General features: G+C 42.8%; 1 protein-coding gene across 2 annotated transcripts; it reads left to right on the top strand.

Annotated features, from left to right (window-relative positions):
- Positions 1-27,834, top strand: LOC124241107 (solute carrier family 28 member 3-like). Of its 2 annotated transcripts, XM_046664686.1 has the most exons (17): positions 1-231; positions 5,906-6,072; positions 7,089-7,180; positions 8,590-8,779; positions 9,873-10,017; positions 11,269-11,382; positions 11,999-12,076; positions 14,151-14,231; positions 15,598-15,678; positions 17,607-17,732; positions 18,878-19,008; positions 21,754-21,922; positions 22,318-22,515; positions 25,511-25,592; positions 26,325-26,423; positions 26,643-26,763; positions 27,636-27,834. In XM_046664686.1, the coding sequence occupies exons 2-17, from the start codon at positions 5,963-5,965 to the stop codon at positions 27,760-27,762; spliced, it is 1,944 nt and encodes a 647-aa protein (XP_046520642.1). In that variant the 5' UTR covers positions 1-231; positions 5,906-5,962; the 3' UTR covers positions 27,763-27,834. The 2 variants fall into 2 exon arrangements, with proteins under 2 accessions (XP_046520642.1, XP_046520643.1); XM_046664687.1 differs by lacking the exon at positions 14,151-14,231.

Raw genomic sequence — 27,834 nt, 5'->3', positions numbered from 1 at the left:
GCTTCTTGGATCTCTCTGTTTCAGTTTTCTTACCAGCGGTCCTTGGAGAAACTCAAGGCCCCCATTCTTCTTTCCCTCGCACTTCCTGCTGGAGAGGTTCCGTCGGCCTCTCCTCTCCCAGATTGGACCTTCCCTGGAGTCCTTAGTCTCCTTAACCGTCCTCCCTCGAGAGGGTGCCTTTGGTTTTGCTCATGGAAGAAATGAGGCTCAGAACTTGAGAAGACATCTGAGGTGAGTCACGGAACTCGTAGATGACAGGGCCAAGGTACTTTCTCTTCCAGCACTTGGTCCAGTTTTTGTACTGGGTATTGGATCTGTCAGGGTTTTTTGTTGTTTTTGTCTTTGCGCTAACCTTGCGCTCCAACAGGACCGGGTAAATATGATGGGCTCTATGTAAAATGATTACATCTCTTCTGCTTAATTATATTTTAAATTATACTGTGGGGATTGTGAACACATATAAATCCATCCTTCAGGCAATGTTAATTAACCATGCTAAGAGAGACCTCACCTTAAAATGGCCAAAATGGGGCAAGTTCAGTTGACTGAAACTGGCGTATTTGCGTTCGGAATTGGAGACAAAGCTGGCCATAAAAAATTAAAAACCAATGGGAAGCCTATTTCAATTTTTTTGTTTGTTTTTTTGGTGTGGAAGATTGTCTCTCAGCCAACTTCTGTGCCAGTCTTCCTCTATTTCATATGTGGGATGCTGTGAAAGCATGGCTTGAGGAGCAGTGTGTAGGTCCATACCCGGGATCCACACCCTTGAATCATGGGCCACCAAAGCAGAGTGCATGAACTTAACTACTACACCACTGGGCCAGACACGCTTATTTTGATTTTTGAGGCTTCTAAACATGTTCAAAAATCCCATACTGCCTCTTTAAGAAAAAATTACTAAATAAAGAAACGTGCTAGGGAAAGGACACCCAATCTGCTGCTCCTCCCTCCTCTCTTGCTGGTCTCCCCCACTTCAGCTTCTCCAAAATTCCAGATCTGAAACTAAGCAAGTGAAAATAGGTAGAGTTTTAAAATATTTTTAAAATTGTAATGGCCACGTTGGGGAAACTTTGTTCCAGAAAAGTCCACCTTAAAAGAGGGGATTCCAAACCTCTCACAATAGCATGCATTCTTTGATTAATACACAGATGCTGCTTAAAGATAAAATGGCTTTAAAACCAGCTATAAAACAGGATCCTTAGAGCAAAAAGAAAAAAAGTCTTTAACACAAATCTTTAGCCACCTGAAGAGGTCACAATTTGGATCCAGCATTCTTTTAAATTTTGTGCCTGAGACATGGCTGAAATTTTTAAAGATCTGTTTCCGATCGTCCACATGTCTCTGTGTGTGTGTCTGGATGATCTAATTTCTAAAGAGAGCTCTATTTAATTGACTGAAAATAAGCGCTTATATGAATTATTTCCAAATGTGATAAAAACTAGCCCAGATGTCTTTCAAGTTAACGTGACCTAAAATGATCTTTGGTAAATAAAAACTTGTTGAAGTTTGTTGGTTTATTAAAGTAGACATGTCCTCAGAGTTATCAACATAGTATGTAATGGAAACATACTGCCTTCATGAGTCAAACAAACTCATGTTGTCTCTGTTACAGAATTTGTGAACAAAACTAATAACTTAAAATAATAGCTAATTTTGTCTGACAATTCATAAAGTTTTTATAGGTCATCCAAACAATCTTTGGAAACAGGTAAACTGCACAGATGTAAAAAGGTAAAAGCTTTGCAGAGAACTTTTAACAATAATCACGTGTTCTAATATATGTACATACAACAACTTAAAATGATGGCTAACTGCTCTGGTGTCACATAAGGACTTTGTGAGTAATCTGGACATGATCGTTAAAAACAAATGGCTTAAATGCGGACTAAAACTTTATGGATAAACTTTTAACAATAATTATATTTTATAACATATGTATTTAGAATAACTTTCAAAATGTTTTTGGTAAGTTAAAACTTTGAAGTTTTACTCAATTAAATTAAACGATAAAAATTCATTAAATAGCAAGATAATTTCTAAGTAAAATAAAATATCAGGCAAAGGTTAATCTGCTTCTGGCTTCTTATTACAAAAAAACTAAAAGATGCTCAAGTCTATTAGTAAACATGTCCTATATTTTATTAAAAGATTATATTATGAAGGAACATGTTTCTAAAAATTATAAAAAGTATTTATAAATATGCCAAGTTACAGAATATTAATGTAAAAGACAGTGTGTAATTACTTCTTAGTTTTCACAAACAAAAGCAAAGTCTGTAAGGGCTAAAATTCTAACCAATATATGTGACTAAAGCTACTAAAAGTTGGGCCTGGCCCCATGGCTGAGTGATTAAAGTTCCATGCTCTCTGCTTCAGTGGCCCAGATTCTTGGGTTTGGATCCCGGGCATGGACCCACTCCACTCACCAGCCACACTGTGGAGGTGTCCCACATACAAAAAGTAGAGGGAGATTGGCACAATGTAGCACAGGGCGAATCTTACCAGCAAAACACGGTTACCAAAAGTTAATAAGGGAAACATCTTTGTATTCAAGGAAAGTAAAGGGTATGTTTTCAGTAAAGGATACATAAAGACTAGGGATATTTTTACTTGTTTCATCAAAAAGATAAATTTGTCTTACAGTACTAGGGAAAAAAGGAGGAAGACATGGAATAAATTCTAAATGTAAGAAGCAAGTGACACAAGGTTCGTAAAAGTAAAAACCCCAAGACAAGAGTTTTATACATAGTTAAGTTTACTAGAATTAAAATAAATTCAATTAAATAAATGAGTTTCTATATCAAAAGTAAGTTAAGAAATTAAAAATTTGGCTTTCTTTGTCTTAAAAGGATAATCTTAAATCTTTGTCCACTCTTGATAAAGTAATTATGAAAGGTTTTTTTTTCTTTACCTTTGAGTGAGTCTACTTACAAGACAGAAAATCTATGTTTGATTAAAATAATTTGCTATGCTCAAGGAAGCCAAAGTCTCTCTATTAGGGTTTTCTTTTTAGACTATTTCACTTTCTCTGTTAACCTGTGACAATTTCTGTTGTTGTCTTGATTAAATGGATAACAAAACATTATTTCCTATTTGACCAAGTGTTTTAAAACCTTTTAATATTTTTTGACAAATTTCCCCAAGGTTCAAACCCTAAGTAAAGTCTTTCTTTTGAGGGGTTTCCAGTGGGGCCCTGAGGACTTCTCAAAGAATTTGTTCTCCTTATTTTGTAAGGATGATTGACCCTGAGCTATCATCTTGTTGCCAATCTTCCTATTTCTGCTTGAGGAAGATTGTTGCTGAGCTAACATCTGTGCCAATCTTCCCGTGTTTTATGTGGGATGCCACCACAGCGTGGCTTGATGAGCAGTGCTTGGTCCAAGCCTAGGAACTGAACCTGTGAACTCCAGGCCGCCAAAGCGGAGCATGCAAATTTAACCATGATGCACTGGGCCAGCCCTGTTCCCTCTTTCTATAAAGAGGGCAATATTAGTCTAGTTAGGCTTATTTGTTGTATTAAATTACATAAAAACTATCAAATAAATAATAATAAACCTTCATAGGTTATATCAGGTAGGTAAATGTTACTGATATAAGTGGTTCTTGATACCTATTTCACATCTCAAAGTGCTCCAGACATCTGTAGGAAACTCCAAAAACTGACAATAGGGCCTGATACCAGTTCTGTGCAGTTAGTGGAGGTAGCCTTCAGGGTGCTCAACACCCAAGATATGACAGAAGAAATGAAAGATGACCAGGAGATGCAGAGGCAAGCAACTCTGCTCACAGTGGCCCTCCAGTCTGCTCAAGATCACCCGAGGGAGAAGAAGACACCATGGGTGAGTGACCCCGACCCCCACTGTGGGACCAGAGGCTACAAATGAAGTTGGGGCCTAATCAGTGTGCAACTATAGACAAGAATGGCATTTGGATTGTCCGAACCAACCCAAGAGAGGGAAGGACTCGGACAGGAGCAAACCATGACAACTGCCCATGACTACAGATGAGATGTGATGGGGCCGTGGAGCTCCATGGTTGGCTCCAGGCAACAAGATCCTCGTCTCCAGGTAACCTTAGCAGTGGGAGAAGAGCATGTTGTATTTTTACTTGACACTGAGCCACATGCCTGATGTTAAATACCCAAAAAGGAAACCTTTCAAAAAAGAAAATGTGATAGACAAGGAGTACTGGTAGAGGAGAGACCAGAAGGTTTCTGGAGCCCTTGGCCTGTGCAATAGGATCAAAAACATTAAGATGTTCTTTTCTATATCTGCCAGAATACCCTGTTCCTCTCCTCAGGAGGGACATGTTATCAAAACTAGGGGCCTCAATAAACTTGGAACAAGACAAAATAGAAATCCAAGTTCCCCAAAATTGGGAAGTCGAGCTCATGGCCTGGTTACAAAACACACCAGTACCTGAAAAGGAAGAAATTCCCCAAACATTCTAAGCCAAGCCAACTCAGAGGTATGGACACAAGGACAAATGGGACAGGCAGTCACTGCCATACCTGTAAAAGTGGACTTAAAGTAGATAGGCTGCTGGCCTCTAACATAAAAATGCCCCCTAAAGTCAGAAGCCTTCAGAAAAATCCTTCCTGTAATGGACAAACTTTTAAAACAAGGAATACTCAGGCCATATAGATCCCCATGTAGCATTCCCATTTTACCCATTAAAAAGCTGGGAAAAGGGAAGTACAGATTTGTTGAAGACCTTGGGGCTGTCAAGAAAACAGTCCAAGACCTACATCCTGTAGGACCTCATCCTTACACCTGCTGCCTAATCTCCCTGGGAAAGCGTGTTTCTGACAGTGCAAGATTTAAAAGATGCTTTCTTTTACAGCCCGTTGGACCCTGAGTCCCAAGAGATTTTTGCCTTTGAGTGGGAGGACCCAGACTCCTGCCAGAAACAACAATACTGCTGGGCTGTCTTCCTCCAATGATTTAAAAACTCCCCTACAATTTTTGGGGAAATCCTGGGCCGAGATTTAAGGGAATTAAAATTAAAACAAAGGACTGTGTTACAGTATGTGGATGGCATCCTAGCAGCCAGTCCTCATAAGAAAATCTCTGATGAGAACACGGTGACCATGGTAAACTTCTTAGCAAGTAAGGAATATAAATTTTCTAAGGGGAAAACACTGATATCTAAAGAGACTGTAAATTATTTGGGGTTTATTATTTCAAAAGGGCAGTGCCACCTTCCTCAAGAGAAGAAAATGGTAATATATCAAGTTCTCCACCAAGAACATGTAGACAACTATGAGGATTCTTGAGATGGCTGGGTTCTGTCACATGTGGATCCCTAATTTGGGGTTGATTGCTAAGCCTCTCTATGACAAATTGCAGGAGCCAGAAATGGACACCTGTGAATTCTATAAGCTGTGTGATCAAGCTTTCAATAAGCTTGAAAACTTACTAATAGAAGCACCTGCACCTGCCTTACCAGACCTGAGCAAACCATTTGACTTGTACATTCATGAAAGACAAGGAATAACTCTGGGAGGATTAGCCCAAATGTTGGGATCCTTAAAGAGAGTGATAGCCTGTTTCTCAAAGCAGCTAGACACTGTGGCAAAAAGATGGCCCCCATGCCTGAGAGCTGTGACTGCCACCTGCCTTTAACCAAGGATATGAACAACTTAGAGCCATGCCTGGTGACCCACAGACTTACCTTAGACCAGCAGGAAAAATTCTACTCCTTTACCAGCCGCTATGACAACATTCATGCTCAGGAGGAAGTAATTACAGAATATGGACCTTTGCCCCATACCCCTCAAGAATGAGGAGCAGGATAAAAGTAGAGGAGGGATTCTGTCACCAGCCCTGGACTGTAACCTGCTTCTCTTGTCCTGCCTAAACTCTAACCTTTTGTGTTTGACCTAATTCTCTTGTCTTCTTGACAGGTGCAGACATTCCTCTCTCCAACAACTTTGGCGTCTTGAGCTTCTGTGGTTTCAGCTATGCTGGAGGAAGAAGCTCTAAGTTACAACCGCCCTGCACTCAACCGCTCTGAACCAGACCAGACCAACAAGAATGACGCCTATGCAGACAGGCGGGGAGTTGTACTAAAGTAATCTGCCCTCATTAACATCCCAAATTCTCCTCTGGGAGGGACAAAAAAGCCATTTTTAGATCACATGATGCATGTAAATGCATGATTTCAAGCCACGCATCTGTAAGCTTCTGCCCACCTCTACATGAGATGATAAAACTTCCCCTTTGAATATTCATTCCCTATCCCAAATAAAGGTACCCACCTCCCTGTGCTCAGGGAACCATTGCTTTGTGAATTATTCCCTATGGTCTCCATTTTCTCTCCTGCATGCCGCAAACAAAATTTGTGCTTCATGTGACAACTACTTCTGGTGTAGATTGATTAACTCTCCAAGAATGGGACACACGTTTAGTCTGGAAACATACCCACCATAAACAAACCCTATACTCATAACAAAACTCTGGACAGAAGCAAAGACCTGCCAACAATTCTAGAACTTTCTGAGAAAGCTATGTTACAACCTACTCGTTCATAGCTCTCAGATCCACAAAATCCTACTTTACATTTCAAGCACCCGGTGAAGTCAGTCAGCCTCCCACTAAAAAGTGTGGCGAGCAAGGACAGGGAACCACCAGCTTCCTCAAACTTTGTGGAACCAGAAGGGATGACAGTTCATTGGATTTTTACGTTTTTTAAATCTCAACATTTAATGACAGTGGCTTAAAAGCTAATGGAGGCCCTCATAGTCAGTGAGAAACACCCTCGTCCTATGATTTATTTTCAGCTTTTGGTTAGTTCTCCGTCTCCCCTGCTCCATTTCCAGGAGCAAGTTTTCTCATCTCTGTAACCCCTCAAGGGATGGCACATTCAATTCAGCAAATCACATCCATTCAGTAAAGACAGATCAAAGCCACTGCTGCTTTTAGTCTAAAATGAAAAGAGTTTCTCATTTCTATATTGGAGGACACACACTCATGAGTTTGGTCGTTTGCTTGCTTGATGTACAAAGCCCCAATCAGCCTTAGCTGCCAGTTTATTTCATGATTTTGGTGTTGACTTCTGCCTGCCTTTTTGCTTTCGTTTTCTTACAGGTATCTGGAAAGGAAGTATGGTACACTTTGGGATTTTTTTCGGAAACACAAAACCACCCTTCGGTACATCCTCTGGGGCATCTTATTAGCAGGTAACTAACAAAGGGGGACGGTATAGAAGTGTCTCTTTTCGCGGATCCCCCAAATATGAGCTTTCTGTGGAAAGAAAATAAGTCTTCCCCCTCCCTGGACCTCATGGAATCATCCAGAGAGGGAGAGAACCAATCAGGAAGCCCCTGATTGGAGTTCTCGGCGTGGGACACCTGTGCAGAGTGGTTCCCTGTCCAGTTTTTGTACCAGCAGCTAAGTTTTTAGGTCCTGAGGGCTTTATGACTGTGATATGGACTTTAGGGTTGGTTCATCACATCCAGGTAAGTGGAAAACGTGGTGATAATCACAAGGTAGAGACCTAACTGCGGGGGAAATATAAGCAATTAATACACTACGCAAACACAACACGAGGAGGAGCCTGAGGTCAGGTAGCCCACTCCTCTTGCCTGAAGGCAGGACCCTACTGTCCTCACAGATGAGCAGGTCTCCAGTTTTTCTCCCTCCCAAGCAAAGGGCTCTGCAGCCCATTTTAAAGGGCACTCCTGTCTCTAAGATGGGACCCTCCCACCCAAGTCCAGGGACGTTAACCCAAGACTGCTGCTCCCTGAGGTTGGTGGGGCTGCTGGTGCTCACAACTGCAGGAACAGGGAAGAGCCATAAACTTTCTGTGTCCCAGGTCAGATGGTGTCTCAGGCTTTGCACGCAATATGATGAAACCCACATAACCCTGCCTTGTAAGACAAAAGCACACAGACAGTGTGGCTGTGTTCCCATGAGACTTTATTTGTAGAAGACAGATACAAACACAAAAATACAGCTGTACTTGCCACCTACAAAAGCAAGTGGCAGCCAGATTTAACCTGCAGACCATGTTTGCTGACCTTTAACAGGAAACCTTGTTGTTCTTATCCTACAACCTCCTCTTCAAAAGCAGCCCCCTTGGTAATTGCCCCACCCCTTCCCCTTTCCTGTAGAGATCCCGGGACACTGAGAGATTGTTGGTGGGCCCGTTTTCCTACTCAAGCTTAGGCCAAATCTGAGCTGCAAACCAGGAGAATCAATACAGTTAGTGAGTGGTTGTTTCAACTCCTGGCCTTTCTCTGATGGAAGCTCGCCTGCCAAGTCTGAATGCCAGAAAAAAGTGGTTAGTACTGAGTGAGAGGCCCAGGGATGAAGAGTCAGGATTTGAGAACTCACAAGGTTCTATAAGAGAAAAAGACCTAGCATGCTGTTCTCCTCGCATTCATAGTGAGACTTTAGGGACTTGCTTGGAAAAACAACAGAAGCTCCCCAAATCCACTACTTATAATCAGAGGAGCCCACAGCCCTGTCACGAGCTCTCCCGCCTTCAATGCTCCCTTGACTGAACCCCCCTTGGTGGAGCTGATTGGTGCTGTGGCTGGTCTCCAGCTGGTGCTGATGGCCCCCATCTGTGTCTGATTCCTGGCAGCTTACCTGGCTATGGTGATCGCCGCGTGTGCCCTCAACTTTCACCGAGCCCTTCCTCTCTTCGTGATCACCGTGGGTGCCATCTTCTTTGTGATCTGGGATCACTGTATGGCCAAATATGAGCATCAAATCAAAGAGCTCCTGTCTCCTGGAAGAACGCTTCTGGACAGCCATTGGTTCTGGCTGAAGTGGTAAATGCAGTTGGTTCTCTTATTGCCGTTGAAAGTGATCTTTGTCTTTTTGAAAACTCTTCCAAAACTGTGTTCTGAAATTGCTTCCTCATTTATGGGATATTGAAGCTAGAGACAACCTAGGGAATAATCTGCTAAAATGCCTTCCTTTTACAAACAGGAAATCAAGGTCTGGATAAGGTGATTACTCAATTCGAGATGTGTTCAAATATCCCTACAAACTGCCTTAATTTCAACTGCCACTAAATGATAAGATGTTGTCCCAAGGATGGGATGGTTCTCACTTGGGGAGGTGACTCTCTGCTCTAGGCGTGAAGCTGGCCTCCTTGGGAGGAAGGGTCTGTAAATTACTAAAGCCAATCCTCTCCTACAGGAGCCCGTGGCCTGCAGGTGACCACTCAGGGCGTTCCTCACAGCCTCTCTGTGGGACCTCCTCTCCCTCCAGGTGGCCCGGCTGGGTGGGACCCAGGACCCATTCTCCCCAGCATGGCCCACCTGGGATCTACCAGGAAACTTCACCCATCCTTGGCCTAATAAACCAGGGTTGTGTAATCCCAACACAGCACCCTCTCTGGTTCTGCCATCCAAGCTGTGAATCAACCTTGTCATGCCCACCTGATTCCCCAGGGAGTTGAATCTACTCTAAAGACTGACTTGGCTCTCTGGGTCTTGGGTGAGGTCCCCCAACTGCAGAAAATGCATTTCAAGCTCACCCTTAAAAGGAAGAAAGTAACGCCTCATTCATCTTCCAAAATGGAGATGAGGACTCCCCATAGATCTCTCAAAGAAATCACTAGACTTCTCTCCAAACATCCTTTCTTCTCTCTGACCCCTTTATATATCCTTGTACGGCCCAAGAGTTGTGGAATGAGGGGGACACATTGCTTAATGTTTTGGCTATTTGCCTCTATAGCCACAACAAAAGAGATTCTGTTGCAATTTCTAGAAGCATAACTTCTGGTGCCAGAGTGTGTTACTCTTAATATTTTTTGTTTGTTAGTTTAAACCTGATTATGATTTTCAAGCTAGCACTTAAATGTGACAAATGTTGCCACAAATATAACAAATGATGCCCCCTTTCTGGTTCTCTCAGGGTGATTTGGAGCTCTCTGATCCTGGGAGTTGTTTTCTGGCTGATCTTTGACACCGGCAAATTGGGCCAACAGCAGCTGGTGTCCTTTGGTGGGCTCATAATGTTCGTTATCCTGATGTTTCTATTTTCCAAGCACCCAACCAAAGTAAGTATCAAATTCATCTTTTATTGTTTTTTTCTCTCTTTTTTCTCATGTGTAAATTGCTCAAAATAATGAGTCCGAGAGAATTTAACTGTTATTCAGAATTTTTCTTACCTTGCTATGATATTTTGAGTGGCTAGGGGGCCCTTCTTCCTGAACTTTCATAGAACTGTCACTTTCTCATTGTTCATTCTCAGTGATTTTCCAGTCACACAATCAGTGAGATGTTCTGTGTTGTCAAGTCCAACTTCTACTCGTGTCCCCTCCTCTCCCCATCAAACACACATTCAAAGAAAACTCATCCATTTGATCCAGATTTCCCCAGACCAGTAAACCGTCTAATATTCTACCATTGGATGCTGTAGTTTATCAAATTTCCTTTTGCAATTTTGGCTATTTTACTCCAAAAGTTTGTCCTTAAACGGTTTTGTTCACATTGAATTCCAACCTCATCCTTGTCCTGTCAGTCAGTAACCCATTACATGGGCAAGAATTCTGAGACATCAGTAGTTCACAAATGACTCATAATGGCAAATCCTGGAAGATTTTACTGGCTGAAAGGTTCACCCCTCAAAAAATAGCACTAGTCAGAAACCAAAGTCACCTAATGTGATCCACTTCTTTGCCCTGTGAACATTTCTCCTGTTTTCTATGCCTCCAATCCTATAGTTCTTTGCAGGCTGCTCATCTCTGCACCAAAAATGAAAGCAGCTGATTGTCCATGATGCTGCTCTCCCTGGGTGTGCGGTAGAGATAATTGGCTCCTTTTACAGTGAAATGAGAGCCCCTCAACAGGGTGGAATTTCTTTCACTTAATTCATTACAGTTTGTCAGATCAACGAACCTAGGACACACAGAGAAGTCATGTTCTGCCTCTCCATCTTCCAGAAAGGGAAATAATTATATGTATTGAATATTTACACCATGACCAGCAAGGCTAGATCCTTCCTCCTTATGGCCCTGCTAAGACTACTCTTTGGGTCTGAGTAGTTTTATTATGACATCATGGTTACAGACTCCCGTGAGACCAAAGGCTTAAAACTCAGGTTTAGAAAGAGGGAATACCACCCTGAGATTTCTGGGTATGATTCTATCAAGGGACTGTCTGCTCATGACTGCTTGGACCTCCCAGAGAAGGTGGATCACAAGCCACGTGTGAGAAGCTTCTGAGGAAACAGTGAGGCTCTGGGCGTTTATGTGGAGGTCAGCATTCATCCTCTAATAAGATACGTCTCTCTCCATCTTTCTCCACAGGTTCGCTGGAGGCCTGTCTTTGGGGGAATTGGGTTACAGTTTCTTCTTGGGCTCATAATACTAAGGACTGGCCCTGGATTTAGGGCTTTTCAGTGGTTGGGCAAACAAATTCACGTAAGTTGGGTTCAAAAGAACATCTTACTTTTATAGTGCTTCTAACATTTGAATATAGTCCTCAAGATATGTCAAAAATAGGTTTATTTATCTCCATGAGTTGACTTAAACTTTAATTTTATAGCATGAGTTAGACAATTTTATGTAGAAAATGTTAATCTGTCCAGTTCATTGATATTATTCTTGCCCCTCACCCATATCATCCACTACATCTCTCCCCTATCCCGGTTGCCCCCTTCATCCTGCCCAAGCAGTGGCACACTTCTAAGGTGGTTCCACAAACAGAGAAACAAGCTCTCTTTGCATCTAGTGGTCAGCAGTGCCACCTATGTGCCACCTATTGCTTCTGGAGCAAATTACCACACCCAGCTTACTCTTCAGTACCCTAGAGTCAGATTGAATGTTAGAAATGCCGGGAAATATGTGTGCAGTTATAGTTCAAAACTACACTTCCATGCCACCCACTGGAGGGAGAAAAGCTGAGAAAACTAACTTTCCAAGTCTATCCAACAAGTTTGCTGGGTCCTCACCCTCTGCAGAGCCTGGTGGGTCCTGGGGACTGTAATCACCACTTCAGAAGTTATAATGGTCTCCTCTTGCCCTTTCTTTATCTCAGACCTTCTTGGAGCACACTGGTGCTGGTGTATCCTTTGTCTTTGGTGAGAACTATACAGACCACTACTTGGCATTTAAGGTAAAGTCAAACCCTTTTCTATGGAGTCATGTCCTTTTCAGTAACTTCTCAGTCTTGGTGGATGTTCCATTAGAACCCAACTACCAGAAACCAGGTGTATAGCTGCTGGGCATGTCATAGGTGCACAGCACACCACTGTCCTTTCTCATTGCAATTTTATCTGAAGTCAGTGGATTGCAAATGTTTTACTTTGTTACTATAGCATTCAGAGAAACATCTAGAGGACAGAGAAGTGTTCAAATATCTTTGGAGGGCTTGTAGCTTTGTCTGAGATTCTTATGAAAAATCATATGGGGCAACAGGATCTGAGTTTTCAGAGAAAAGAACATTAGGTACCTGCCCGGGAACAGGCATATGGCCACTAATGGCTTCTAGGCCCAGGATCAGTGACTGGTGTACCCTCAGGAAACCATCAATCCCAGGCCAACCAGGTTGGCTGGTCGCCCACATCAGCCTCTGTTCTTCCAGAACCATCCTCGTGCTAAACTGTTCCAATTTTCCTTCAGCACAGCCTTTGCCTAGGCAGGCCTGGGGGCTGGGTTTTCTCCCAGCCAAAGAAGGATGTTATTTTACAGGAGAAAGGCAATATGGCCCCATGCCAGGGCCTCATTGATTCCCTGCCGGGGCTCTCATAAGACCCAGGAAGTCACTGTCCTCTGGGAAGTCCCTACAGATGCCTGTCAATGAGTCAGAAAGATGCATTTGGCTTTTTCTTCAGCTTTCCTTTATTTGGTGTATTATTGTTCCTACACTTCTAAACTGTCTTCTCACTTAGGGACTCCAAATTTACCTCCAAATTACCCCAGTTTCAGTTAGGCCAACTGTTAGGCTGGATATGTTTTTAAACTGCTGATTTGATGCTTTGGTTCTGAGATAACTAAGCCATCTCTGAAAGCTCAGTGTTTACATATTGAGATGGAAATATGCTGATATCATGATCTGAATCCAGAATTGGAAAAAGTAAAGTCACAAAGAAGGCGTGACTTGCTGCCCAGACTGCACCAGTGTCTTCAGATCCTCCACCCGCTCCCCCCAGGGCAGTAGCCTCTGTCCCCTCTGCCAGCACAGAATCCCTGTGGGCACATTCGAGACATGAGCCCCTTCAACTCCCTGACACTTTCAGAAGGCTCTGCCTGCCCATTAAAGCCAAGAAAAGCACATAAGTGCGTGAGCTCTGAATTATGGTGCAGAATGTCTTTTAATATAAAGTATTAATAGAGTTTCCTAAATTGGATCCTGTAAAAATTGTCCTCAGTCATTCTGAGCCTCTGCCGGCAGCTTGTCCCTGGCCATTTAGCTGGGGAGCAGAGGGGAAGGGGTGTGGAGGGGTAGGGTGGGGAGGGACTGAGACCGCAGCTCTGTGTGGTCTCTGCAGGGGAGACACGGCTCCCTGTAGACACTCAGCCTGCATTGAACTCACCCAAAGAGCATCAGGAAAATAGGATCTAGGAAAGGGCAACCTTTGTGAACACAGAAGTAAGCTGGTTTCCAAAGTTTGATCTTTTCTTAGTGATTAAAAATTCTGTAAGTAAAATAATTTTCATTCTAAAAACTGAAAGAGTGGATGCTTCCTCTATAGGAGGCACTGTGTGTGAGGACCTACTATGCTCTGTCTGATCTGTGCAGCCACTTTGAATAAGGATCTGAGGTTGCTGGCACTTAATCTTGACCCAGGTTACTCTGCTAATAAGTGGCAAAGCTCATGTCTATTTAATATCAGGACAAGGACATCTGCCAGTGGCCTTCAGTTTAATGAGCCTAATTATTACAAATTTCCCCAAAACTTTATTCCTTCTCTGAGACAGTAAAGGAAGAAAAGATCATTATAGCAGAGGGGAAAAATAACGTCAACTTTTCTGTGAAATGTACTCAAGCTTATCCAGAGCAAATTAGAATAAGAGACTATAGATGGGGCAGCTGCCTGATAAAGTGTTGTTTAGTTCCAGAAGAGATTCTAGTATTTTATGACGTTTCAGAGGGGGAAAAGGAGGTAGAAAGAAGGAGACTGATCTGAAACCTACTAATTCTCCTGAGGCCAATGTTAGCCCACGATTGCTTCCATCTCCCCCTCCAGTACCTGCCAATGCTGGTTTTCTTCACGGCCGTCACGTACATGCTCTACTACCTAGGACTGATGCAGTGGATCATTAGAAAGGTACGGGACCAGAAGGGATGGGTGAGAGGTATAGAGCTGATTCTTGCAGGGACAAAGTCCTAAATACTTTTATTCAGAGTTTTGTAAAGTTCTTTTCTCTTCACACTAAGATCCAACCCCCTCCCCAAGTTATTAGATTCAAACCCAAAAATCCTACATGTGTCCCTAGGGAAGTCTATCTCAGGTACTTCTGACAGGGCTTTGACTTGCAATCCACTGATATCTTCATGACACCTTAGCAATTACTTCTTTAGCCACAGAATTGACTCCCACGGGTCCCACATCTGCCGGGGAAAACAGCACTGTCCTCCACCTTGGTGACCACCCTGTGCTTTATGCAGAGTCACTGCTTTTCCACAGGAGGTTCCAAAAGGGGACACTGTGGTCTGGAAGCTGCTAGGGAATCAGAGCAGGAAGGGGAAGCTGCTTTTTGCTCCTCAGGGAGTTTTATAGGCACACAATTTATTTTTTTAAGTCTAAAAGTTAACCTCATTCCTGCTGCCCCAGGAACTGTGAGGCCTACAGTCATGTTAGACCAGAAATCTATGAAAAACATGTAAGCTGGTTTGAACGCACATGAGAGCGAGGCCATGCACTCAGGGTTTGGGCACAGCCCCAGCCATCCTTTGATCCCTGTCAATAAATAAAATGGAGAGAGAGAGAACCAGAATACCGGCAGAATTCAGAATTACAGCAAGAGCACCAGGGCCTCCAATTTTCTGATTGTAGATTTAAGCATTCAGGACTACTGTGCCCATGTCTAAGGAGAAAGAATGCCACAGGAAGTCCCCATCCTGAGGTGGGCACCACAGTCTCCGGTTGGAATGGCCACCACAAAAGTGGGACCATAAACCCTGTTCGATGGAGAGTTAAGTAGAAAAGGCCAGATGTCAACTATACCCCACTACTTATTAGCTGGGTGGTTTTTGACAAAACAGCTAAACTGTTCTGTGCCTCAGTTTCCTCTTCTATCAAATGGGCATAATTTTAGGACCTCCCTCAAAGGGTTATTGTGCGGATTAAAGCATTGCTCAGATCAAGGGCTCGAAACTGCCTGGAATGCAGTAAAGCCTGCCATGACTGTCAGCAATTATTACAACTTATGAGTCGTCCACAATGTTTCAGTAGAAATTCATTCATATGATGTTGAAAGTACGTACAATGACTCAGACTTACCCTTCCAATAGGAGGGTGTGATTGGCCTGCTCTAAGGACGAGGTAAGATGTCCTCACAGTTAGCACCATTGCCGACATGCTGACAGTTGTTGAAGGCCTCAGCATTTTCCTACAAAGATTTTTATCCCTACTTTGAAGTTTTGTGTGTACAAATAGCTCTTCACTGACTTTATCCCTTGTCCCCTTTTAGATTGGATGGCTCATGCTGGTTACTGTGGGATCATCTCCTGTTGAATCTGTAGTTGCAGCCGGCAGTATATTTGTTGGATATGTAAGTTGTAATATCACAAAACAAAACAAACACCTGCTAAAATGGATACACTTTCCAGAAAGCCACATAAAAAAATATGATGGTTTTATTTCTTTTAGTGTAGAGGGAAGACTGTTAAAATAAGGACCCCTCAACATTGACAAAGTCCAGGTTCCAGAGAGTGAGAAAAAGAGAGAGACAGAGATCCCTTCCAAGAATCTCAGTGCATGAACGCAGCATTGGGGTTCTGGAAATTTCATGGAGAGGAGGAAAGATTGAGACATTTTGTCAAAGCATCGGACTTCTCATGCATAAATTCTCAACCAGTCTTTTCTGAGTTTATAGACTTATTGAGGCCTCTGGCCCACTTTTCAGAGGCGAGCAGCTCATTCACTCACATGGAGTTCACCACTATCTCGAGCCTGCAAACCCGTAGCAGGCAGCCTCACCTGCTGTAGTGTAAGGCTGGGGCAATGAAAGAGACCAGGAAAGGCTCCCACCAACGACCGTGCAGCTGTATAGATACCTGAGTTCATTCTCAACTTGTCTGAACTGGCCAACAGTCTGTCTTTGCTGAGCCTGAGGAACAATGCTGATGAGCAAAAGCATTTTCACTCCCCATTCCATCCCATGGTTAAATGCTCTTTTGCTTGAAGTCCATTTAAGCAAAGAAATATGATGCAAAAGGAGTACCTCTCAAAACAGTGGCATTCCTATGGGATGGATGAGTGAGAAATAGTAATAATCATCCTCATCACTCTGCACATGGAGCTTCAGGCAGAATGGAGTCACATACCAAGGAAACCAAGTGTGAGTGCTCACTAGCACGGCTGCCTTAGGAAGTTGGATTTGAAGCAAAAATAGTCACCCAGAAAAACACATGGCCCTGGATCCCAGGCTTACGACTGCTCCAGGCAGCTGAACCTTCTCAGCCAGCCCAGCTTGCTAACCTGGAGCACAGGCTTCAGAGCAGGGCCCATGCTTCCTTCCCTAGGAGTTCAAATTATTATAATTACGGTTGTAAGATCTCTCTGGACTAATTAGGGCACCATCCTGAGTTGATTAATTACTCCTTCCTGTGGGGTAAGAGGGCTCAAGTACTGAATTCCTATTCAGTCTATAAATTGACGCTCAACACATTCACACTTACAGAACAATTAGAAATACTGAGGGGAAAATTGCAAAATTTCACACATGCTCAATTTGATACCTAATATGCTAAAAGTTCAGCTATTATTTATGAAGAGCCCCAGGCTGCAGGCTGCCTGCCCTCCTTGAGGGCACTCAAGCCTTTACAACTCCACTCTACCTGATTCATTTCCACCCAATGGGAAGAAGGGTCTCTGATTCTCAGTTAGGAAAAGGCCTCTGGGCACCCGTCCTTGCTATTTATTTTATGCTTGTCTGTCTATTTCCCTGTGGTATCAGCAAAGAGGTTTAAGGTCTGTTGAGATGAAGCTGGAAGATGAGAAGCCACAGAGGCTTGGGAATCCCCAGTTCTCAAGGTCAGGCCACTGGGCAGAGTTACCTGGCCAATGGTGTTCCAACCTTAGAAAAGTGTCCCCAGCTGGCAGAGTCCAGTCCCAGGCTAAGTGGGGGACATGTGTGAATTGGCCTTGCGCACTGCAAACTTACATGTGATTCTGTCTACACACTGACCTAGAGTTCAAATGACCCAGACATCTACACCCTAGATGTTCTCAAAATCGAGCATGTGTCAGAACCACCTGGAAGGCTTGTTAAAACAGGATTGCTGGCTCCACCCCCAGAGTTTCTGATTCAGTAAGCCTGAGAATTTGCATGTCTAAAGAGTTCCCAGGTAATGCTGATGAGCTGGTCTGAGGTCCTCTCTTAGAAACACCACTTTAGAGGATGGAATTTTGAGTAGATTGGCATACCCTCCTAAGACTTAAAAAGGAACGTTTAATCTGCTCACTCTCTGTTTCTAGACGGAGTCTCCACTGCTGGTCCGACAGTGTATACGACACGCCACCAAGTCTGAACTCCATGCAATCATGACCACTGGGTTCGCTACCATGGCTGGAAATATCTTAGGCCCATACATATCTTTTGGAGTAAGAATATTTGGGGATCAACTTTTAGAAAATACAACCTCTTCTTTCTTTGCTATTGTCATTTCTTTTTTTTCTTTGCCATTGCTGCTGGTTAAGGAGGCCGAAAGAGTGTCCTTTTTACTATATGGCTGGTCACAGTTCCTTTGGCATTTGAATGAAGTGCCCAAAGGAGCTTTGGGGCTTCACTTTTATATCCCTGCCACCTAAATGTGAATCATATCCAACCATGGCAGAACACAATCATATTATGAGGCTACTTTGGCTGAAAATATAAATTTGTAACAAAAAAAAAAACCCCTATTACACTAATAAAGGCAATCTAAACCAGAGGTCAGCAAAGAATGACCCATGGGCCAATTCTAGATCACTGCTCTTTTCTTGTAACTGAATTTATACTGGAAACCAGCTACTCCTATTTGTTTCTCTATGGCAGCTTTCATGCCACAGAATTGGGAAGCGCTGTCACTGGATCCCCAGATGATCCACTCTGCCACCACTGTGGGAACACCACCTGCAGAAATGTGCTGGGTGGAATAGGAGTGGGGAGGGGGTGCTGATTCTGGAATTCTGAAAAGATAGGGAAGAGAATCCAGAAACAACAAGGGTGTGGGGAGGGGAGGGGAGAGAGTTTAAGTAGACCTGCAGTGAGGAGAGCAGAGATGGGTTACAGATCACAGGGACTGTGTGTAAAGGAGTGTTATGTAAAGGCACAAACTTTCAGAAGAGCAGAAGGAAGACAGAGAGGGTTGTATCCATGCCTGCAGCCCCAGGCATCCCCGTCTAAACCGATGATGTAATGAAATATGGGATTTAGGGACTGTTTGAACGTTCCAAAGGACGGCACAGAGGTGGAGGGATCTGTGAAAGCTCCTACAGCACAGGATTAATTCTCTTCTAAAATAATCAGACTTTGGTTTTGTGCCTCTCTCCAGGGGTGTGGTCAGTTCACACAAATCCCTCCCTCTGACTCTCATGATGATGTCAGCTTGGCTCCCTGAGCTCCTCCAAGCCTCCAAAGAAACATTGTTTTTTGGCATAGACGCAATTCCTGCCCTTCTCTTCCCTAGTAAGGCTTTTGGGCCACTCTTTCTGAACACAACAGAAAAGCAAAACCTAAGTTGGCCTTCTTTCTCCTAAAATCACAGATTTCACCCACACACTTATTAACTGCTTTAATTATGTCAGCGCCCACGTCATTGGCTGTGGCTAAACTCTTTTGGCCTGAGACAGAAACACCTAAAACAACCCTGAAGGATGCCATGAAAATGGAAATGGGGTAAGTGAGATACATTCACCTCATTAATGACTATACAAGCTGCGGGGGAGGGTTGGAGGGGAGCGGGTTCACTTTCAAAAAACAGCAAAAAATTGACAGAGAGCATAATGAATTATGTGATTAAAGTGAATTTAATTTCCCAATGACTATTAGACTTCACTCCAAAAAGTCTTGTTTCAACACTTGAAAACCTTTTTTTTTTTTTTTAACTGAATTATAGTTGACACACAATGTTAGTTTCAGGAGTACAACATAGTGATTCACCATTTATACACATTATGAAATGATGACCATGGTAAGTCTAGTAACCATCTGTCACCATACAAAGTTGTTACCACATTATTGACTATATTCCTTATGCTGTACATTACATCCCCATGGCTTATTTATTTTATAAGTAGAAGCTTGTGCCTCTTAATCCCCCTCACCTGTTTCACCCACCTCCCTTCCCTCCAGTGACTACCACTTTGTTCTCTATATCTATGAGTTTGTTTCTGTTTTGTTGTTTATTCATTTTTTAGGTTCCACATATAAATTAAATCATACAGTATTTACCTTTCTCTATCTGACTTATTTCACTTAGCATAATACCCTCTAGGTTTATCCATGTTGTCGCAAATGGCAAGATTTCGTTTTTTATGGCAGAATAATATTCCGTTGTGTATATATATACCACATCTTCTTTATCCGTTCATCTACGGATGGGCACTTAGGTTGATTTCCATATCTTGGCTATTGTAAACAATGCTACAATGAACATAGGAGTGCATATATCTTTTTGAATTAGTGTTTTCATTTTCTTTGAACACTCAGAAGTAGAGCTGGTGAATTGTATGGTAGTTCTATTTTTAATTTTTTGAGGAACCTCCATACTGTTTTCCATGTTTGCTGCACCAATTTATATTCCCAACAAGAGCGTACAAGAGTTCCCTTTCCTTCACATCCTCACCTACACTTATTTCTTGTCTTTTGATAATAGCCATTCTGACAAGTGTGAGGTAATAACTCATTGTAGTTTTAATTTGCATTTCCCTGATGATTAGTGATGTTGAGCATCTTTTCATGTGTCTGTTGATCATCTGTATGTCTTCTTTGGAAAAATGTCTATTCAGGTCCTCTGCCCATTTTCTAATTGGATTTCTTGTTTGTGTCCTATTGAGTTGTATGAGTTCTTTATATATTTTGGATGTTAACCCCAAATTGGATATATCCTTTGCAAATATCTTCTCCCATTCAGTAGGTTGCCTTTTCGTTTTGTTGTTGGCTTCCTTCATTGTTCAAAAGCTTTTTAGTTTGATTTAATTCCATTTGTTTACTTTTGCTTTTGTTGCCTTTGCCCCAGAAAAGAGATCCATAAAAATATTGCTAAGAGCAATGTCTAAGAGCTGACTGCCTAAGTTTTCTTCTGGAAGTTTTATGCTTTCAGGTCTTACATTCAAGCTTTTAATCCATTTTGAATCTATTTTTGCATATGGTGTAAGAAAGTGGCCTCATTTCATTCTTTTGCATGTAGCGGTCTAGTTTTCTCAACACCATTTGTCAAAGAGATTGTCTTTTCCCCATTGTATGTTCTTGCCTCCTTTGTCATAGATTAATTGACCATATAAGCAGGGGTTTATTTCTGGGCCCTCTATTCTGTTCCATTGATCTCTGTGTCTGTTTTTGTACCAGTACCATACTGTTTTGATTACTATAGATTTGTGCTATAGTTTGAAATCAGAGAGTGTGATGCCTCCAGGTTTGTTCTTCTTTCTCAAGATTGCTTTGGCTGAAAACCTTTCTAAATACCTGAATGTCATTACATTTCCTTGACTTCACTGTAGATATTTTATTTTAAATATAGTGTAGTGTTCATTTGGCCTTGATTTAAAACTGCTGCAAAACCACAGGATGACCATTTCTGGAAGTGTCTTATATAATAGAGAAGGAAGGTGTGATATAGGTATCCTTAACCCCTCTTCAGTTGATTTTCTTTTGCCCTGTGCAAAACAAAGAGAAAAGGGTGGAAAAGACTAAGGGACTTAGGATGTTCAAAAGTATTTCATTAAATAACAAAATCCACCAACTAGCATGTTTCTGAGATTCACCCCTTGTTTGTATGGAGGTAAAGTCATAACCATGAATGAAAAAGCAAGTTGTCAAAGAATATATACATGGAATATGTGTGATTCCACTTATAAAGTTAGCAAATGTGTGAACCTACACAACACATTATTTAGAGATGCAGATATACATGGAAATTGAACAGAAAGGGAATAAGCAACTTCTAGGGAGCCAGGTACCTCTGAGATAAAAGAGGATGAGATTAGGAAGGGCGCTAGGGGGCAGGGGGACTCAAATGTGAGAGTGGCCTTCCATTTCTTAGGTGATGGATATTCAGGGCTTCCTTGAATTATTAGTTCTTATACCATGAATATTTTACAAATATTCTCTGGTAGCTACTTTTAATTAAATGTCATTTTTAAAACCTATAGTATTTTTATCTTTTCCCAATCTTTAAATTATAAATGTCCCCAATTAAACGAGTAGTAAAATGGTTAGACACCCATATTCCCATCACCTACACTCAGTAATTATAAATCTTGCCATGATTTCATGGAATCCAGGTGAGGATTTTGACCAAGGCATGGGCCTGAGTGTTTGTCTCTCCATCCGAATGAGCTCTGATTACCCCACATCTACACCTGTGATGTCCATCCGCCGACAACTCCTTGTTAATTCTGCCATTGCTATTTTTTGATAAAGTGATTCCAGGAATCTCCTAGAAGCAGCATCACAGGGAGCATTCACATCCATCTTTCTGGTGACAAACATCGCTGTGAATATGATTGCCTTCCTGGCCTTAGTGTCTTTTGTGAATGCAGCCCTGTCCTGGTTTGGAAACATGTTTGACTACCCACAACTGAGTTTTGAGGTACATTCTATCACATTTGTCCTCCATTTAGTTTCTGTCCATCTTTGGTTAAAAATAAAATAGGTTTGTGAATCGTCTTCCCTAACTGCCTCTAATGTGCTCTTACACCAGCACAAACCTATCATGTATCCTCTATCTTCCCACAGCTCATTCTGTCTCCCATCACCCTCATTTCCCCATCATACAGTCATTGCCTCCATCCCGAGAATCCAAGTTATTTCAAATGACCCAATTCCTGCTTTGACTTCTAATGGATGAAGATGGACAAGGGCATGTGAAGGGATTTCTGTGTCTACAGGAGACAGAGGGGTGGGAACAATCTTGTCGTGAGGGTGAGGCAGAAGAATGGGAGCAAATCACTACTCTAATGAAGTATTTATTTTTGGTTTTTGTAGATGATATGCTCCTACATCTTCATGCCCGTTTCCTTCATGATGGGCGTAGACTGGCAAGACTGCTTTATGGTTGCCAAACTCATAGGTTATAAGACATTCTTCACTGAATTTATAGCCTATGAGCACCTCTCAAAATTGGTGTATTTAAGGAAAGAGGCTGGACCCAAATTTGTGGATGGTGTGCAGCAATATATGTCGGTGAGTAAATAGGTTGATTTTTCAGTGCACTTCTCTATCACATATATACACCCATCAAATAGTTGCTGGTGACTCTGTGAGGCCAGGCACTTGAGATAAATCAAAGGACAAAACAGATCCCAAATCTCAGAGCTCATGGAGCTCATAATAAACAGAGCACCTCATAATTCTCAGTTACATTAAATTAATAATTGTGTGTGTGTGTAGAAGCATAACTAATCTTTACACTGTGATCATTTACTATTGAGCACCATGGATCCAATCCCAGAGTCATATGAGCTGGGACTGGAATCAATCCATCAACTATTATTGAATGCCTTCTGTGTGCAATGTACCTAGGAACTGAGGCCACAGCATTGGACAAGTGATGAGGCCTCTGCCCTCATGGGGCTCAGAGTCTAATGATCATGGAGGTCTCTTCCTTTCAGCTTAAGGAATTCTGTGAACTCTGAGAGACTTCCCAAATGCAACCTAGTGCCGGGACATCTTAACAAAGTAATGAGACACAATCGCTGCTCTCCACGTAGATGAGGGAAGAGAAGCAGCACAGGGTCTGTGGTCTGAACCTTTGAGACAAGCGCCCTAGAACTATGTCAGGCCTTCAGGTCAATAGCCTGCAAGGAGATGCTCATGTCCCCTTGGCCTTGGATGGGATAAGGGAGCTCAGGTGAGGCTCTTCCTTGGCCATATTTGCAGCTGACTCTCCAGCTTCTATTTTCCTAAAGAACAGAATTATCACACCTGGAAACTCCCAGGGAAATGGTGAACATTTCTGACCACCACTATGACTCATGGAAACAATCCATTTGGAATTACTGTCCTAGGTCCACATTGGGCTTTAAAAGGAAAGGGGAGGGAAAGCATGCTGCCCAAGCTTCTAACTGAGATGGCCCACCTCTGAACAGCCCCCACTCTCCAGCCTCCCAAAGACCAAACATCCACATTTACTCCCACGTGTTACACAAAATAACAGCACACCCCAGGAGAGTGTTGATTTGTATGTTCTAATCAGGGCATTTGACCCATGCATCTGATGTGCACAGTGGCTCTGTAGGTCTCCTGTTTCTCAAATGTTCATTCTTCAGCTGACCACGCAGTAGGGCTTGGCCGAATGTCCTCATTGTCTGGATGTGAGCACAAAGCAGCTCGCTTCCCTGCCAAAAGTAAACCGTAGGCTCAATTAAGTGAAATGTTTTTCATCCCCAACTGCCAGTTGCCAGGAGAAAGTAGTTTTGTTAATGAGCAAAGCAGGCTCACAGGTCTGGCAGTGCTGAGCAGGTTTGTGAGCAGGTTAGTAAGAGGAGAGAGACAGGCCAGTAGAGCTGACTCAGGTTGGGGGTGAGCCCAACCAGGGGCAGGTGCACAGAGGACATTTAGGAATATGAGCTCAGTGGCTTCTGTAATTGATGACTCACGATGGAAAAGCATTTTGTTTTTCCGAATTTCTTATTTCTAATCAACAAAATGGGGATGGTCCCTGCGATTTTTGTTTACCAACCAAGAAGTGGTGGGGGTGTCCCAGTAGTCTCCTGGAAAAGGTACCAAGTGACTGAAGTGTAAGAGTGAAGTGTACATGAGGCAAAAACCCCGTGTTATCCATTAAATTAAAGGTATCCATTAAAGGTAAGAGGTCAGAATGTGTGTGTTGCACTTTATTACTTCATTTTCTCTTTCTTAAAGATCATACTTTGCATGTTTGTTTGCATGTAATACATTTCATGGCACAGAATTCAAAAGGTACAAAAAGCTATAGAGGGAAAAGTGAGTCATCCTCCCTATTTCTCTGGCACTATCTCCTCTCTCTGTGCCGTATTATGCTCACTATTCTTAGCCTTGCTGTTTGCTCTTAATAACATATCTCAAATGACTTTCCATGCCAGTGCCTGTGACACAGTATTCTGTGTATGAGCACACCATAATCTATTTTAGCCATTCCCCTGTTGATGAACACTCATCGATTTTTTTGCTATTGGAAGTAGTGCTACAATGACCGTCCCTGTACATACAGCATCTTTGCTCATGTGCTAGGAGAGCTGTAGGATGTCCTATTAATTTCCTAGAGCAGTTCTTTCCACCATGGAATCTTACACATTTATGGGCAAAGACAAAGCGGAATCATCCCAGCTTCCTTTCCCTCTACTTATAAAACCCTACGTGGCCCCATCTGTGTGCCCCCTCCACAGATCCCCAGAAAGGAGAAAGAGGACTCTCGAGCACTTCATGCCCTCTCCCTCCTCATGGTCTCCTAATAAGTTGCCTGTTTTTGAAGTCAATAGAACTAAATGAAAAGCACTAGACAGAACAGGGGACGAGGATGAGCTTTTCCAGAAACAGTGGACTGCTCAAATGCTTGAAATATTTTTTTCCCTGCCTGCTATATGCATGCTGATTGAAAACATCAACAAAGGAGTTCTCAGAAACCAGGGAAAGAACAGGCACTTTCTCAACAAAAACTTACCATGACCACTTGAGTCTTGAATGGCAGCTTTAAAAAATCCAGTTAGTGAAAGACAAAAAGGCACCACCAGTTTTGAATGTTGCATTGGCCTGGTTTGTTCTCTGCCCTAAATCATAGACTTTTCAAAATTTGGGGGAAAATAATAATTGCCTCAATTGTGAAAGTGCCTTTGCCAGGTTGGGTGTGCCTCCAGTGAACAGTGAAGTGCCCTGGCTCTTCCAAGCCTCTGTTGTCAGTCCCTCACCCTGAGAAAGAGCCATCTGGCCTGGGCAGCACCTCTTGACTTCAGAATACAATTCCAAGTGCTTTGTAGAGAGTCTCTGAATCCACACAGCCCCTTTCTCTCCATTGAAATTCAAGGGGAAATGGAAAAAAGATTCTAGGACAGGTGTTTGCAACAGATGTTTGACACCGTGCACCGTGCACTTATTTGTCACTATTGATTCTGTTGTCAGAATAGGAAGCCCAGTTAGGATGTCGGATTTACTAAGCTGGGTCACACCATGTATGCATCTGTGTCTTTATGCTAATTTACAGGTTCGTTCTGAGACAATTGCCACTTACGCTCTCTGTGGCTTTGGCAGAGCCAATGCCCTAGGATTAGCAATCAAGACTCTCAGTAAGTAACAAGAATATTCTTCAACAACAGGTGTGCTGTAAATGTGCTTCAGATCTCCATGTTGCTCTGTCACATTATTCATGTCAGGAAAAGAAGGCGCTGCTAGAACAGTAAATCCTTTGGGGTCTATTTGTTATCCCTGCTCTGCAATGCAGTTCCCCGTGTAGACCCAAGCTAACATCAGGAAGAATTTGCCCAAATGCACAGGTGCTTCTCCAGCCAGGGGTGACACATGGCTTTCACTTCACATGCCAATTCCAGTAGACTTATAACAGCCACGTGGAGAAGGATTCTGAGGTCCAGTGGAAGTTAAGTTGGAAAACGCTGTGATTAGTGTGATGTCTGCTGTGAGCACAGATGTGGATGGTGACAGATGAGTTGCAGATGTTTGGGATCCTCCCTTGCCTTGCATTTGCCTTGCTGTGCCCTTAATGTGCCGTGTGCACCCTTTGAATGAACCTTAGGACTTGTTTCTTCTGTAGAGAATGGAAGCCTCTGGGCCGGTCGGTGTGGACAAACTGCTTTTCCTCCCACACCAGGGAACTTCTCTGGATGTGGAACTCATCCCTAAGCTGGTGAATCTTGAATTTCCCAACTAAGTTTGAATAAAAAAAGGAAAAGTCAGCTGATCTGAGACTCCAGCCCCAGAACAATTGTCAGAGGTTGGGAATTTGGAATTCTAATCAATAAGCTTCAACATTAACCTCTCATATCTGCTTCCATATTTCCCAGCACTTATAGCGTTTTTCAGAAGGGATGACATCACTGCAGTGGCATTGAGAGCTTTGATTGCAGGGACCATTGCCTCCTTCATGATGGGCTGCATCGCAGGTACTGCTTCCACTGTGTCCTGTGTCCCTGTGCCCACAGCTCTCAGGGGGCGGTGCCTGCAACTTTATATGCAGCATATGCTGCGTAGAGACCTGAGAGGCAGAGCTGTGCTAAGCACGTTGTGAATTGAAATGTGTGGAGCGTGGTGGACAAGCTAAGAAGGAGACGTCAGTGACTTCATGAATTAATAAAATCAGTGGCGCTCTGTTCCACTTCTAGGCATCCTCTCCAGCACTCCTGTAGACATCAACTGCCATCACATTTTAGAGAATGCCTTCGCCTCCGGCTTACCTCAAAACACAACCGATGTGGTGTCGTGTTGCCAGAGCTTATTGAACAGGTATTGTATTCTTGATCATAAATTCTTTATATCCATCATTAATTTAAAAATCAGACCTAAAGACCCCATCCACTTATTTTTAATCTTCATGACTCTTACTTTATTTAAATATGAGAACCTCTGTGGCAATTCTAACCACCTTTCATTTAGACGTTTCTCGGCTAAGACTAGGACCCATAGCCATCTAGTGTCACTCAAGCATTTCACACGCCCCTGCTGTGTGTTGGGCACTTGGTGTGAATCAGCTCTCTCATACCTTGCAGACACTGTGTAAGTTAGGCACTGTTGCTTTTTTAAGCGTTATATAAAATCAGGGCTTGGGGAGGCTATGTCACTTACCCAAGCAAAAGGAGTGCAAGCACAGTCAACACAGAAAGACCCAAGAAAATCAGGGTCTTTCTGCTCACAGAGCCCATGCCCTTAACTAGTACTCTAGTACTAGTTACTAGGTGCTGCCTCCCTTTCAAGGGGATCAAGCAATGCAGGCTGTCCTGACAACACGGTGACGGTGATGGGCCATGATGAGGGGCTGCCAGTGCCCCATGCTGGCCACCCCTTCCCTGTACAGTTTCTATTTGCAAAATTAATATCCGCACCCCATTTTCCCTTCTTAATGTGCAAGTGTTTTATAAGGATTAGTTCTATAGTTTCTTTGTTTATTCTGGAGGAAATAGGGGGAGTCCTGAGGCCAAACAGGATTTGAGAGTCAAAACTATTTCTTTGGTGCCTCTGTCCTTAACTCACCCTAAGCTGAATGTGAGGGGGGAAGTTAGATTCCCTGTCCTATGCTATTTTTAATGTGTCATCTTCTGCTCATCTACTGTTTCCATCTTCTAAGGCTCAGCTAAGTGTTTCATTCTACTTTCTACCAGCACTGTTGTCACAGGTCCCGGGGAGGTCATCCCAGGAGGGTACCACAGCCTGGATTCTTTGAAGACCTGCTGTGAATTGTTGAAGCCATCAACACTGAACTGCACTTGGATCCCTGATCAACTCTGAGTTCAGCCACTTCTCCAACAGAACTCTAAGTACAGATACTGAACTTTCTGCTTTGGGGAGAAAAATAAAAGC

The sequence above is a fragment of the Equus quagga genome, chromosome 6 (assembly GCF_021613505.1).
Source record: "Equus quagga isolate Etosha38 chromosome 6, UCLA_HA_Equagga_1.0, whole genome shotgun sequence".
NCBI classification, from domain to species: Eukaryota; Metazoa; Chordata; class Mammalia; order Perissodactyla; family Equidae; genus Equus; species Equus quagga.
Note: the sequence above shows the minus strand (reverse complement) of the source record. Positions and strands in the feature narration are given on the sequence as shown.

What these genes read in the sequence shown, in the direction of transcription:
- LOC124241107 (XM_046664686.1), top strand. Translation starts at nt 5,963, where the DNA reads ATGCTGGAGGAAGAAGCTCTAAGTTACAACCGCCCTGCACTCAACCGC. An exon ending in CTGGGGCATCTTATTAGCAG is followed by an intron (nt 7,181 to 8,589) that starts GTAACTAACAAA and finishes GATTCCTGGCAG; the next exon opens with CTTACCTGGCTATGGTGATC. An exon ending in TGCAGTGGATCATTAGAAAG is followed by an intron (nt 14,232 to 15,597) that starts GTACGGGACCAG and finishes GTCCCCTTTTAG; the next exon opens with ATTGGATGGCTCATGCTGGT.